General features: G+C 43.3%; 1 protein-coding gene across 3 annotated transcripts in view; it reads right to left on the bottom strand.

Annotated features, from left to right (window-relative positions):
* Positions 1-15811, bottom strand: part of Cdc2rk (cyclin-dependent kinase 10) — a 78976-nt gene that overhangs the window by 56425 nt on the left and 6740 nt on the right. For all 3 annotated transcript variants that reach the window (XM_075704463.1, XM_075704460.1, XM_075704452.1), the window contains exons 7-8: positions 12271-12323; positions 8809-8878 (exon numbers count right to left, since the gene is read on the bottom strand). In XM_075704463.1, coding sequence (XP_075560578.1) covers positions 8809-8878; positions 12271-12323 — 123 coding nt within the window. The remainder of the gene's footprint in view (positions 1-8808; positions 8879-12270; positions 12324-15811) is intronic.

The following is a 15811-nucleotide window of genomic DNA, read 5'->3' on the forward strand; positions in this document are numbered from 1 at the left end:
TTCATTTTTGTTCGACTCCGCGCCGCCCACGTTTCACTAGTTTCGTTATTGCATAGTGCTACGCTGCTTTTGTTGGCTCGTGAAACTCGCACAAACTGCAAGTAGCAGAGGACTCAACTTCCATGTGATGTCATGGGACGTCCCAACGGTCTACACCACTTGACCAAACACCAGCTGCAGCGGCGAATCCACAGCACTGTCTGCTCGGTACTGCCGTCTGTCAGGCGCCGTTTTACTCACTGATGGCAGCAAAGGGTGGTATGGTGTATGCAACGTCATCACTCCCCCGGTTGGGTGGCGGGAGATTTGAATTTCAAAAAAGGCATTTGGACTCTTCAGATGCAATTTTCTCGTTAACTAAGTCTTTTCTTGGCACGAGACAAGCGTTGAGAGGTTTCTGGAATGGCATTTAAACAGTCCACATCAACTTAGTATTTGCCTTTAGTGTCCCTTTAAGTCCACTGTAGGATGAAGGCCTCTCCCTCCAATATCCAATTACCCCTGTGCTGCGCCAACTGGTTCCAACTTGCGCCTGCGAATTTTTTAATTTCATCACCCCACCTACTCTTTTTCCATCCTTGACTGCGTTTCACTTCTCTGGGCACCTATTCTGTAACCAGGGTGTCTACCAAGTTGACATTTCCAAATTCCCTGAGTTTTCCAGGTTTTCCCTGAGCACCTTCGCAATATTCCCTGAATGAGCCAGAACTTTGATGTCAAGACAGGCTGACACCATGTTGCCCGATGCTGTCACTCTCTAGTAAGCATGTTGAAACAACAAAATGACTTAATCCAGTTTGAATACTAAGGAGTAATATCTGTTTATTTTAAGGGGGGACATGGCAATGAAAAAAATTTTTTTTTACTTATGGGAATAAATTGACGAAATTTGGCATGCAGGTGTGCTTTGTTATGCTGACATCATAACTGAAATCAGTTTTGAGCTATCTATTATAGTTCTTGAGTTAGAACACTTGACATCCTCAATTGGTCATCCCTCAAATTAATTAATTACACATAAGTTTGTCAAGATTTTCATACCAGCATGTTCAAAAAAGACCATTATGTGCAATAAAGCTATTGGTTTATTTTTTAAATGCCGAAATAAGCACAAAAGCTTTTTTTGAGCTTTTCTGTGCATGTTGTCTTACTAACGACCTTTGCAAAAAACTCATTATAAATTTTTGTATGAGGTGCAGATGAAAATGGACAGCTCTATTGCACTGATCAATGTTTCACGATCAAAGTGCGAAAGACAGAATGATTCTGTCTTCATTCATTGTGAAATTGCACTGGGATTACTGAAAGCAACTGCACAAAAAGTGAAAGCTGAGCAAACAGGGCTCAAAGTTTTACTTGCTGGAAACATCAAAATATTTACTTTGAGCACCTAAAACCCGCCTGCAATGTAGTCCTTTGGCAGCGAGGACACATTTTCTTTACATTTTGAGGTAATTTTTCGCTTCTTTACAGCAGTTTCATGTGCCTTCGTTGCCTTTTTGATAAGTCGTGCATCCTTTTCAGCAGCCCGCCGCAGTGAACACGATCCTGGACTGTATCCCAGTTGCAACGTAATTGTTTGCAGTGCTCTTTCACAGCCAGCATTGAAACGGCAAACTGCATCTGTCACAGCACTTTCAACACTCAGGAGTGAAGCAAACTGATTTTTTGATTGGAGTGACCAAATGACATTGTTCAGTGACTTGATGGCATTCTGCGTTTTGCCTTGCTGGCATCTTTCAAGGAGTTCTCTTGCAGATAGACGTTTATATAAAGGCAGGAGTGCTGCTCGAACATGTGCAGGAATCTGCAGCTTGTGCGCAGGGGCTGGTTGACCTGAGGCCACCGCAGAATTAAACTTTCACCAAGAGTTCACGCCAGTGGGACAGTGCTCATGATGCGGCTCATCATCGGTAGATGTTACATGGTGAAAAGTAGCCATGATGGCCTTTTCCATAGCAGGCACATCATTTGGGTTACTTTTTATGGCTAAGCCATAATAGTTTGTGAGTTTTTTAATTAAACCCTGCGTTAGGCAGCCCTTTCCACTCATGCTGAGCTCACGGTCCTTGCTCTTGCTTTTCTCAACAAGGTTGCGCAAAGCAGTTCCCATTCTTTTCTTCACGTGATTCACACACTCTTGTTTGTGTGTGGGTATGAAACCATACACTTTCTCTTCACTGAGGGCAATATAAGTGCGGCTATCCCCATCACAAAGGACATTTGTGTAACGGAGCTGTTGTTTCTGAAGAGACCGCTGAAACATGGTTTTTGCCGCAATTATTTCCATTTGCCCTGCACTTGCCTCGGTGTTTTTTTGACATTGCGGTCGGTGTTCTTCATGCCACTCTGAATAAATACTGTCTCCAGGCTTGGGGCCAAGAGAAAGTTCATGGCAATAATAGGAGAGGACACAGTGGTCCAAGACAAGGCCAGAATATAATTCAATAACACAGCCAACACCAATGTGACTTGTGTGGCCCCTTGTCATCCAAGTGCCATAATAGATCACATCAACGTTGCCTGGGGCGCATCCAAGTTCCCTGTAGATCTCGCGCACCTTCTGTGCACTTTCGGACTCTATTGTCATGGCTGCTGAGGCAGTGGCAGGGTGACTGTGCCTACGGTGCAGCCTTGCATAGCATTTGTGATGCAGTCCTTGATGAGAAATGTCCATGTGGGAGAAAACATCATTCAGTGTGGCTTCCTTTTTGCCTACTGACTGCACAGCTCTCAGTACACGAACATTCACCTCAAAAGGGTTGATCTTCTGAGTGCCAGCACATCTTGCAGATGACCACTTTTTGCTTATCACCCCACAGTCGTCACACAGCAGTTCCACTTTAGTCGCAAGCCCAAGACATAGCCCAGTTTCAACACGAATTGGCGTTTTCCCGCACTGAGTGCAGCTTGCTGCACGTTAGCAGCTCGTTTAAGAGTGCTTTATGTACAATGAAAAATGATGACTTGGGAACCACGTCGTCAGCACACTCTCCTTCTTTCAAAAGCTGAAATTTCCTCTTTGTTGCAGAGGTAGATGACAGCGCATTCAAAACATCCGCTCTTGTCTCCGCTTGTTTCGCAATCTCTTCATTCGTGAGAATTGGAGCTGAAATTCGCAGCTGAATATTTGACGCGACGTCCGCTCTCGCCGATGTCACATTGCCGTCACGACCACGCGCGGGTGCGCCTTCACCAGCGCACGCGGGCGTGTCGTCACCACAGCCCACGGTCGCGTTGTCATCGGCGCACATGGTCGCGTGATCACCACCGCACCCAGTCGCGTCGTCAACACAGCCCACGGTCGCCTCGTCAGCACAGCCCACGGTCGCGTCGTCAACACAGCCCACGGTCACGTCGTCACCAGCACACCCGGTCGCGTTGTCAGCACTGCACGCAGACGCGCTTTCCCGATCATCCGCGTGCGCCGGTCGCACCTTGTCGACACGGGCAGCGGCATCCGTTTCTGCGGGTAGTTTTCGCCTTCTGGTCCACGCCTTTCGTCGTTTTCCGTACTCGGAACTTGCCTCCTTTGGGGCTCATCAGGGAACACACGCGTTAGGGTAGTTCGGCTGCCACGATGGTCAAGCCATAAGAGTTTCTCACTATAACACCTAGAGAGAAATCTGGCGCCACCGTCCATGGGAGTTTCTTAAGGGGGCACCGTGCCGTCATGGGAATGACGGTATATGTGTCTGCGAGGCTTGTGTTGGCTGGTGTTGTAAGAGGCTTCGTCTAAAACGTGGATATGGCTACGCAAATAACGCGTTCTCAAAGTAAAATCTTCATAAAATGTTTCCATTCACTCATATTACATCTTTACTCACCCACGATGCATGACCAAGCGAAGAAAAGCAAGAACAGACGACCAGCTGTTTCAAAGCGAGCGCGAACCTTGTCATCTGTCCTCCAACTTTAGCGGCCCGCTGATACTTTTTACGTAACATGTAGTCGTACACACAATAACAAGTTCTCATAGTTAAACAAAACATGTTTTCGCGTAATAATAAAGCTAAAACAGCTTTTCACGTGCTGTTCTAGTAGAAAATGAATCATTGTGACAGGCGAAACGGTATTTGCCAAGCGCGTCTTCAAGGTGTCCTGTCTCTGCGAGAACGATGCCAATCCGAATCCACAATATACAGTAGAACCCCGCTGTTACGTTCCTCACTGCTGTGTTTTCCCGGCTGCTACGTCGCTTTCATCCGGTCCCGGCATAGCTTCCATAGGATCCAATGTATAAGGAACCCCGCTGTTACGTAGTAGCTGTGAAAACGTTCCCGCATGATGCGTCGCAACCCGAACCCGCCTGGGCTAAAGTAGGCAACGCGCTTCAACCGCCATTTTGGCTTTTGACGAGTTTTGACTGGGCTTGGCTATTGAAGTGGCTGCAAGAAGCCGCACGCCAGTTCGAGAGGCCGCCACTAGGTGGCCATTCGTGAAAAATGCTCTCACTATCATCACTGTGATTACGGTCACCGCATGGTTTTTGTTGGGCGGGTCGACACACGGAGGAAGGAAACTCAGGAGAGGCCCTGACGTCACTCTTAGGGAGGCTATAGCTAAAGAGAAGCCGGAAGTTGGCGTTGCTCTGCCTATCGGGCCAGTTCTCCTCTCTTGTTTACATTTCTCGCGAAACCATGCAGTGCTAGCAGGGCTGCGTGCAACCGGGCTGCTCGGACGCGCGTGCTCCGCAGCAATACTAAACAAACGTTAGCACGTTAGCATGATTACGCCAAAGAGGGCAAAATTTCCCGCGAGTATTCATTCGTCCATTGCCGTTGCCTGGCGTGGTGACGACGAGGAGCACGAGCCGCATGATGCCGGGGGGTTGCCAAATCCTAGCTTTGGAGAAGCCGTCGCGGCTCTGGACCTCCTCCGCAGGTACGTCGCACCTCACAGCGACGCTGACAGCAATGCGGCCTTCCAGGCTATTGAGAAACGTGTGGTGATTTCTAGCGAGCGAAAGAAATGGCAAGCCACCATTCTAGACTCTTTTTAAGTCCTAAGTGCACCCTGTGGAAATAAATTGTCTATAGTTGAAACTGCACTTTTCTCATTCATTTTCGGAGCTTTCCTCACTGTTGCGTTTTCCCGGCTGTTACGTTTTTTTTCCTCGGTCCGGTGAAAAACGTATGAACGGGGTTCCACTGTACCGGCATTCCCATGCATACCACAGCGCAGCAGCGCCAGATTTCCCTCTAGGTAATGTAGTGAGAAACTCTATGGCCGAACTATGGTGGCTAGAGGGGGAGGTGTCAGCATCGGCTGGGCTGCGCCGCGTATGGCGGTGCGGCATTTTTCCATGACAGCGACAGGTGGCACGCTCGTCGTCTCCGAGATGCCTAGCGTGATGTGTTTGAGCAATCTCTCCGGCTCCAAGCGCGCGTCGTGAAGTCTGTGGTGAAGTTAGCTTCGCCTTCCCCGCTTTTGTTTGCTTGTCATAAGGAGTTCTGAGTAGCCTTCTTGACCCACGTTCTGGAAAAATTTGGTCAGTATGCAGAGTCAGCTGGATGATCTCCTGGATGTGGGCCACCTAAATGAAGTTCACGAGATGGTAAAGCATTGTGATGCAATGCCAGATCATCGTGAAATGGTGGGATCAAATAGCGACTCTCGCATACCCTACTAAGTTAGCGGGTATGTTACCAGGAAAATGCTAATGAGAACAAAGCGCAAAGAGTGTTCTCTAGCAAGCAAAAGTCTTCAAGCAAAAGACTCACGCTTGCTTCCGGTAGAGTTGTGCCTTACCAACCACATGGATAGAGGTGGCCTACTTTACCCATCTCAGGCACTAACAGACTTAGTTCCTGCGATGGAAGATGCCTTCATGCATTGTTTCAGCTTTAAGTTGAAGGCTGACAGCATCATGGGCCTTATTTCCTGCCTAGTCAATAAATAAGCTGGATATGGTTGGCTGTGTGCAGCATAGCGTAGAAATCACCAACCAAGTGATACAGTTTTTTGTCATCACGAGGTTGCACATCCTTGACACAGGAGAGAATGCATCGAAGCAAGGGAAGCGAGAAAAAATGAAGTACCTCAAGTTGAGGCGCACAACATAACTGCATAACTGCAAAGTTTATACCAGCAAGACCAACATAAAGCGTTTGTATATGTAAAACAGGAATTGTTCACATCACATTGTATGCCCAGAAATATCTGCATATCTGAACAGAATTTCCCACCCGACAAATTATTGTTTGCACTGCACATTGTTCACCGTTTCTGGGTATATACCTCCATTATATATTTGATTTGCACTCCATTTCGTGTCATATTGTTTGTTTGAGAGCTAACGACCATGTACTATATAGAGTCGTGTGTATTATTTTATTAACAATAAATATTCTTTAAGGCATTTTTGGCATTATTTGAGCGGTACTAAATATGCGTACTTAGTTCTTTGCAGGTTTCTAATATTGGAAACCAAATTTCCCTTAACGCTCTCATTATGCTGAGTTTTGACCATTGGTGCCTACAGTTCTACCTGTCATTGCAAAATTAAATAAACTTGAAATAATCATGGTTCACTCGAGTGGCCCGTTTCAACTGAGGCGCGCACTTCAATGAGGCACGCACCAACCAGTAGACGATTAGGACAAGCGCCTGTAGCTCAAGACACTAATAAAGTCACGCCAGACAGAACTGCATACGGCACCCCATAATAGTCTCTTAAAATGTTAAAGCGGCACTGGCAAACTGCAAACAACCGCCTACTGCGGAAGCTTTCTGCTTGGTGCAATTATGAGTTTCACAAGTGTTGCACTGAGCGCGAAGCTAAAGCGCGGCGATAAAATGTCCAAAATTTAGTACATAGTATGTTAGGCCAGCTGCAGTGATAAAGTCGCCTAGCCTTTAAAATGATTTTCCGATGCGCGTATTGCGCCCCAAGAAGGCGCGGAGCGAGAAAGCACTTCACAGCGGAACCAAATAACCGCAGCAGACCTTAGCCAGCGTACGGGAGGCATCTCGGAGCCAACAGCAGCGCCGCCGCATCGTCCTGAAAAAATGCTGCCTCTCCGGCGCTCCGATGCCGACACCTCCCCATCTAGCCACCATAGCCGAGCTATCCGCGGTGCGACGGCGCCTTCCGAGGCCCGATTTTTTCGCAATTTTTGATAACGGCGCTCTACGAAAGTGCTGTTTTCTCAATTTCTACCGCGTATTTTGTTATAATATTTCACCACAAGGTAAAAGAAGGTCCGAGGATTGCGAAAAAAAATAAATAGGAAAATAGAAAATTTTGACCATTTCGACCACTTCAATTGCCGCATCCTCTCTTAAAAGGAAAACAGAAGGAAGGAATTAGTAAAATGCACAGTGAAAAAAATGGTAAAACACATTCCAAATTGAGTCGAATATTTTCAAATACGAATGAAAAGGAGATGCATACATAAGTAAATATTTTTGAATATGAGCTATTTCTATCAACTGATAGCAAGCTCATCGGTATGAGGCCTGAATGTTGTCCCAACTAAGATTCTCTCTCAACAGCTGGGAAGTCAACCTCAACTGTCCTGACATACTCTCAGCCCGTACACAACATCTCAGTGTTTGGTTTCACTGCTTTAAAGAGTTTATTTCGGTTTGGATGAGGGACAACTGCATCTCGGTGTCAGCCAACACTTTCTTTTTTGAGCTCAAGCTCCTTGAAAGAGGCAGCGACACACTTCCTTCCTCATTCATCCTTCAATGCGTCGGTCCTTTCTGTTCTCATCCTCCTTCTGCCACGCATTCACCCCATGGATCGTTTGAAGCACCCTCTTGGTCAGTTGTATAGTCAACGTCCAATTTTTCAGACTCCCTAGGGTCTACAAAAACATCAGAAAAATCGGGCAGTCCTAAAAAAATGAAAGCATGTCTTTAACTGCCCTTAAGAGCTAAAATTGCCACAGGCACGTCCGAAAAAGCTCTTAAGGCCTGCCAGTACACTTATTAGGCATATCAGTACTCGTACTGTGACAGAAGACGGGGGTGCACACGTGTATAATTAAGGAATACATACTGTGTACTATGACAATTGTCCCTTCCCACATTTGTTATGCTTCACCGCGTAACACTGCTGTTCTGAGTTTCGAAGACTGGCATTACACAACGCGCTGCGAGCTTCAAAGTCAATCACGAGGTTTACAAAGGCGGAGTCGGTGCCATTGCTGACAGCGGCAAATTCTTTCAATGAAAAACATGGCACTGCAGGGCAAGGAGCTTAATAGCGAATGTAGAAGCAGCTAGGCCTAATGTTGCCGCGGTGGTGGATACGGCTGCTAGCGGATCTGCGTTCGAGTGCCGGTTTGAGGCGGCGAGATAATCAAAATGGCGGCGGTGGTGGCTTTGATTAACGCCATTTCAGACCTGCAGTCAGGGCAATATGCATTGACTATATCGAGTACGTGGTGGTGCCGCAAAGCCGTGCAAATTATCGGGCATGTTTGAAAAATCGGTTAAGTGGTCTGGCAATACCTTGTGCCGATGACACGGCGTCAATGACGATTCGTTGCGATTCCTCTGTTACTGGAGCCAGCATTAACATGACTTTCGTTCCCTTTCAATAAAGTTACAGCTAGTTTTACCTGATAGAAGCACAAATTCCAAGTTTTCCCTGTGTATTTCCAGACTATTCAAATTCCCTGAGAATGCCCGGTTTTCCCAGTTGGTAGACACCCTGGTAACCCTAACGGTCCACCGCTTATCTAACCTTTAGAATGAATGTTAAAATCTAGCTGTAGTTACGACTACTGTAGTAATCTAGACATTACCATTTACATGAAGAAATGCACTAATTACGAAACTTCCGAAAAAACTCACCAAAGTGTGACTACACGTGGTGTCATAGGCTTCACAGGAAGACCATACTTTCTTGCAAGTCCAAAATCAGCTGCAAAATAAAAGCAGAAACATAACGAAAGACTAAAAGGGCAAGCAGTGGCTAACAAACATGCAATTACGGCTCCCAACAGGAATAGCGTAAAGCAAGAAGAGATTTTTGTTATTCTAGCTGGTGTTCGATACTGCATAATACAACAAGTATTGTGAAACAAGGCACCAGAAGTGGTACACAGGACAGGTAGTACTACCAACCAAATGCAGGGTTCCTTGTGGGATTTGTACAATTTATACCGTGAACATTTGTCATGGGCATAAAACAGCGTTGTCAGATGCTTAAAACAAAGAACGAAAACCTAGAAAACGGATAAACAACTAACAAATCAAACCACAATGCATGATCAAATATTTGCATCTCATATGTATTCAACACTACAAAAGCAGCATTGATACACGTTCGCTTTACAAGAGTACACTTCCAGAAGTTCTAAAGCAACTGTATTCTAGCTTCTGTTAGCATCTCAATCAAATCAAGGCAGACAACCAGAGGCAAGACAATGAACCAGTAAATGTGCTCAGTGATTGCACATCAACAAAAGACACATTCCTTCACCCTGTCATATACACAATCACCCATTGGGTCCATGCATAACCTTCCACAAAATACAGTTAAACGGTTTTATAACAGATACTCAAAACCACCGAAATCATTCATTATACAGATGGCTTTGCTATAAAGATCAAGTACCGTACCACTTTCGCTAGAGCAGACTAAGCATGTTCAGTAAAATAAAATCATTATTTAATATAAATTCAAGGCATACTTAGTGAATGAAGTCGACATTTTTTTTCTGCACACTTCCTGCAACAGAATGTATGAAGCACGGCTGCCCTTATGTCATTGAGGTTCACACAAGCTTTGCGGCAATACCCGGGAGTGATGAAAGTATGGCTGTAGAGTGTCAAATGCCGCTATTGCCACCACTGTCATCATTTTTTTTTCATTTTCAGGCTCTTTATTACTGTTGCCTTTATCGACCTTTGCCCCTTTCCCATCCTTGTTGGCTTTGGCGACATCATTGGTCATAAGTTCTGGGCAACTCACTACATAGTCAACCTCAACATATTCGTCAGCTGTCACACTCATTCCTGTGTTGCAACAAAAGGCATATGACTTAAGCGATCCCTGGAGCTGTGCAACAAAACTAAAATAAATGCTGTGATCAGCACACTCATCAAGCAAGTCACTAGTTCTAGCACTGACCACAGCTCAGTGGCAGTTGGGGAGGGCAGTGGCGGCACCCCTAGGTGCATTTGTTGTAAAGCAACAAGTTAGCTGTCAGGGGCATCTAAATTCCTTTGTTATACAGGCAAATTTGTTGTATCAGTCCTTGCTGTAGAGGCTTTTCACAATACCCATAAAAGAAAGAAATAGGGTAGTGACACACATAATCTTTCATTATATCGGCAATTTCATTGTAGAGGCGTTTGACTGTAGTGGGATGTCATACAGTATAGTAATACAGTCTACACTCTTTACAATGGACACTCCTATGACAGACTTTCGGATATAAAGGACCATATTTCAACCTTAGTTTGCTCTAGCTATTTTATTAATGAAGTTCGCTTTTAAAGGACTACGCTACAACGGACTATTGGCTTCAGCAGACGCAATTAGCAGCAACATTTCTCAAAATCAGGCGTATAAAATGGACTTTTGCCGTGTTGACATGGGCTGGCAACTGACCTGCGAGGGTCAGCCGATGATCAGGCTAAATATCATGCATGCGAGAGAAGGAGGAAAACGGGACTGAAGCGCGCCGTCTTAGCGCGTGAGGCACAAGGGGGGGGGGGTTCTATTTCAGTGGCTGCTATTAATAGCATGGCCACGCAGGCGCCGTATTTTGAAAGCGATCTGCAATGTAGACAAAGTGCACGCCCGCGCGGGCCTCATTTTCAAAGTGATCTGCGACGTGGACAAGATGCGCCCAGTGCCGGTAGCTTAGTATGTGCTGTGCTTTGGACATTTAGTTCGCGTTGAAGCGAGAGACTGCATGAAGATCAATTCGCTCGCTGTTGCTGCCGCACTTCCTCACTGCAATGTTTTGACAGCGACTTTCTGCGGTCATCGAGCGAGATGTGTTCATGTTTACCTGTGCGCGCATGACACGGTGCTTGTTAATTTAGTTAGTAAGCTAATGTTTACAACTTTCTACGGCCGATAAAACTACTATCCTTACTTCACAAAGCTATCTACTAATTTGCTATCACAAACGATGCTTCTCCTTTCGGGCGAAACTAACTTTTTTGTTAGTTAGTTTTTTACGTTGGATGTTCGTCACTCACTCTTTGCAATAACGTTACACATCCTGACCAAAGTTTTGGAAGTGAGGAGTTTCGGATATTACGAACTTCGGATAGAACGGACATTTTTTATCGGATTATCAGGGGCAGTTGTAACGAGAGTCGACTGTAATGCAATCAATAAAAAACTGGGGTGTCTTTCTAACACAACTTCGTCTTGTTAATTGGTAAAACACACTCAAGAACTTGCATGCAAGCTTGCACAGAGCAGAGAAAGCAAAAGAAGTATTGTACCAACTGGTGGCGCATTACATGAAGCAGGTCGCCCCTACTTTAGTCTAAGCACATGTGCTGTGCATCTGCTTTAGCCCTGATCTATTCTGTGGTACCTGTTATACTATTATGGATAGGACCCTGCATTTTCGTTTAAAACAGAAACACACCTAAAGAATATGCCAAATTAGGTTCTAACGGGGAAAAAAGAAAACCTCACAATTTGGCTCATAAAGTATGCCACAGAAGAAAATAAGAAGCACACGGTTATTTGCGATAAAATTGTAATCTCTAAATGCTATAGCATGATAGCAGTTGGCAGTCATTTAGATGAGTAAGGAATAAACATATCTGCACTAACTTAGATGTATAATTAAATGCAGTTATCAGTTTTTTTTCATTCATGGCTGAGTGAGACCCCTCACTGCAGTCATTTTGCCACTACTTAGCAACTTGCTGTCAAATCTTAAGAATATTCACTGAATTTCATGGCTGGTACACATGAAGGTTGCCTATGATTCCCAATGGCATCATTCCAAACGAACTATGCTTTCTTTCTTCTACTACTATGGTAATGCTACTGATAAAAAATGTATTGCACATCAGCTTAAATGAGAAATACTGCTGGCATTGCTAAAAAAGCACATTAATGCAAATAAACAAGGAAAAGAAATAAACAGCTGCCAGAAAAGTGTGCAGAATCTCTGAGAAATAAAAACCGAGAATGCTGAACCTTAATTATAAAACAGCTTAAAGCAGCGTAACAACAGTAGTGAAGTGATGCATTTATACCAGTAAACTTCAAGATGGAGCTATTCTAAGATAAGAATCACAGTCACAAAATAAAAAGGTATAGCACACACTGACCAATTTTTAGGCAGCCCTTGTCAGTCAGGAGGAGGTTTGACACTTTTAAATCTCTGAAACATGAGGCAAGAATAAGCAAGAGATATTAAAAATAACACTATAATGAAAAGTTCACTGATTCCCAGTACAGATCTTTAATAATAATAATAATAATAATAATAATAATAATAATAATAATAATAATAATAATAATAATACAAAAAAGTGCCACCTCTCTTTCTCTGGCCAACTAACCATGCGTGATTTCACGCAATGTTACAAGTAAATATTGCTATTTTCGTGCCAACGAGAAGCAGGGTGTCAGCTTTGTCGTGCCTGCAAAACCTCTGCCCGCCATTTGACATAAAAAAAAAAAGGTCATATACTGTACCTAGATTCAGAATTTGTGAATGCAAAAGCAAGACATGAAGACAGACACAATTTTTGACACATGTATTCACAGTACTTTCTCTTCAGGATTTGCATTTGTCACAGGAACAGATTACATGTGTATAAATTACCCTCTTCCTTTGTGTCAACAATGAAGGTAATTTATTAAATTATTATGCATCTTTTTTATGAGCTACAGTTGACACTCAGTTATAAGTTTCAACATCAAATTACCTCAATTTGTGACAAAAATTCACACGAAACCAGCACACTGCTAAATTGTAGCATGTGTTTTAGTGTAACTACACTCACCCTGAGTGTACATTTTTACATAGTCACTTCGATTACAGTAGTACTACTTCTTGAGGGAAACATACCCTGTGGATACTGGACCTTAAAATTTACAAATGCCAAGGGGTGAGCCTAATTACCTTTGTGACGTGCCTATCGCCTTCTTGCCCTATTTTTGGTGAATTTAGTGTTTTGCCAATTTCTAATTTACATTTACACCCCACTTGTATTTTACTCTTCAGGGCTTTTGCCACCATTCTTATACTACTTGCTGATTTTGCCAACTTCCATGCTAAGCTGAGTACTAAAACTTGCTTTTCTCCCAGTAATAATCTTCTGCAAAACTAAATACAAATTATGGTAACTTGAGTGTTTTCCCCCTCCATCTCTTTATGGAATTTCCTCATACCTGAACAGATAAGATATAATGCATATTCATATTAGTTAGGCAAAAGCTGGACTTGCTTTAAATAATTAGTATTGCACTCCTGTAGCTTAACTGTGAGTTCAATATAATTTTTTATGCTTGTTTTATTTTTGTAACTATTAACTAAAAACTTTTTTTATGACTTCTCTGTTCACTACATTACTTTTTTATTATACTACTGGAGGAGGGGTTTCTAACCTTGGGACTTCCTCCAGCATATTTCCATACACATAAATAATGGGTGTCTATCATCAATATTTATTTATTCATAGCTATGTAATGCACTTTGCCCATCACATGTTGCATCACTTCATGCTATAAGGTCGGCCAAATATTGGAAACACGAAGCGCAGGTCTAACCTATATATGGCTCACATATCAAGGGGACTACTGAAAGCTATCAATACCACCTAACTTCTTCTGTCTGATGTATTTCTAGTGCTTTGAAAGAAACAAAAAAAATCAGATAGTATAAGAGAACAGGAAAGGGAGGACGCTGATCTTTCACTGTTTCTACATCCTACAGCACAAGCAAGATACGGTTAGAAACTTAGGAACACAACAAAACATAGTCATTCATAACTGTGGTCAAATATGTACACTATTGCAATTTTTAAATAATATTGCATGAGTGTTGGCCACACGGCATGTCAGCGCTTTACAACAGCGAAAAGCGCCAAGATCGGAGACAGTATGTGTAACCAATGTGCAGTTCAAACGCTGTCTGCTATGCCTTTTGCATCAGGTGTGCACACACCCTGCCTTTGTTATACATAAGGCCCCATTGTGCAACACTACAAATATCCAGACCATGCAGCTACAGGTATTTGCACTGATTGCTTCTGCTTCAATTTTACAAGAATACCTCACATGTGCCCATAAATTTCCTTTACCTTTTTTATCTTTATTCCTTGGCGCATGCACATCTTCCAGTAATAAAAAAAAAATGAAAGTGCATTGCAGATCAAACATCTTAATCAACAGCTATTCTCACACCGACCTTTTCGCAAACAGAACTGCACAGATAACCCTGGCAGGGCACATGTACTCTTGATGTGAACAATGTAGCAGATGATGCTTGTACCGGAGAGTGCTTTGTGAGCTTGCTTGCGTATACTGCTACCAATCTTGCTGCTTCTAGCCATTATAGGACTCTGACATGCTGCATGGTTGATGGTCACACAATATTAATAAAAGTTTGCAAGAGTGTAGTTTAAATAAGCTCTTAGCTCTTACTGTACTTCGGAAATGTGATCTTTTTCATTGCTTCTATGTTTTAATCCTCTATTTCAAGAAATAGTAGTTGCCACATATACTTTGATATATAAAATTGCTGCAATTAGAAAACATCCCATGACTAGCAAGCTCCACTTTCAAGCCATCCCTCCTCGAGATATTTAATCGTCGTTTTAAACAATAGCAAAGAGGAAGAAATTGCTCAAATATTTCAAATAATCTTTATGTTAAGTTGGAAATAAGCACTCGAAAACAGTGGAAATTTCTTTTTGCAATTTTACTGCAGGGTAACATGCGCACTTGCAACCCTCCTCTTTATTTATTTATTTATTCATATTGCCCACAGCGCCTAAGTGGCATTACAGTGTGTGTGTAGGGGGGGGGGGGGGGGGTACGTACATAACGAACATGGAAGCAAGATGCAAGAATTGTTCGAGCATGGCATATAGGTAAGAGGGTAGTATTAGTTCTCAATGCAAAACAAGCGAGCATACACATTTAAAGTGCCGTAGCAAAGCTGGCATTCTGAGTAATATTCACAACAGCTTATGGTAGACGATTCCAGTCACGGATCGTTTGGGGAAAAAGTACATTTCTGAGCAGTTCAGTTCAGCTCTTGTATTCGTGTACCTTGTGCGCATGGTCCAAACGGTGGTTGTAGAATGAAGTTGTAGAATGCACCTATCGCGGACTATGTCAGTTCTAGAATTATAGATGTTGTAGAAGAACTTTAGTCATAATTTTTTCTTTCTTTCTTGGAGCAGCTCCCACCCGTAAGTCTGCTTTGCAGCAGTCATGCTAAGCTGTCTGCTGTAATTACCTAAAACATATCGGGCTCCGAGATTTCGCACTTTCTCAATTTTATCCTCGGCAATGTTTGTTGCAGGATCCCAGACTGTACAACCATATTCTAGGATAGGCCTTACATATGTTTTATATAACGGATCACGAGCTTGTTTCGGAAAGAGCTTGGTGTTCCATTGCAAGAAACCCACCATTTTGCATGCTTTTCCCGTGATATGGTCAATGTGATAGTGCCCAGACATGGATTGTGTAAGATATATTCCTAAATACTTGAATTCTAGAATGCTGCCCAAGCAAGATTCATTGATGTAGTAGCTTGTGCTCTGTACTATGTTTTTTTCTTGTGAAATGCACGTGAACCGTTTTCTGCATGTTTAGTTGCATGTTCCCTTTCTTAGAACATATACATGGTAC

The sequence above is a fragment of the Dermacentor variabilis genome, chromosome 1, assembly GCF_050947875.1.
Source record: "Dermacentor variabilis isolate Ectoservices chromosome 1, ASM5094787v1, whole genome shotgun sequence".
Taxonomy (NCBI): domain Eukaryota; kingdom Metazoa; phylum Arthropoda; class Arachnida; order Ixodida; family Ixodidae; genus Dermacentor; species Dermacentor variabilis.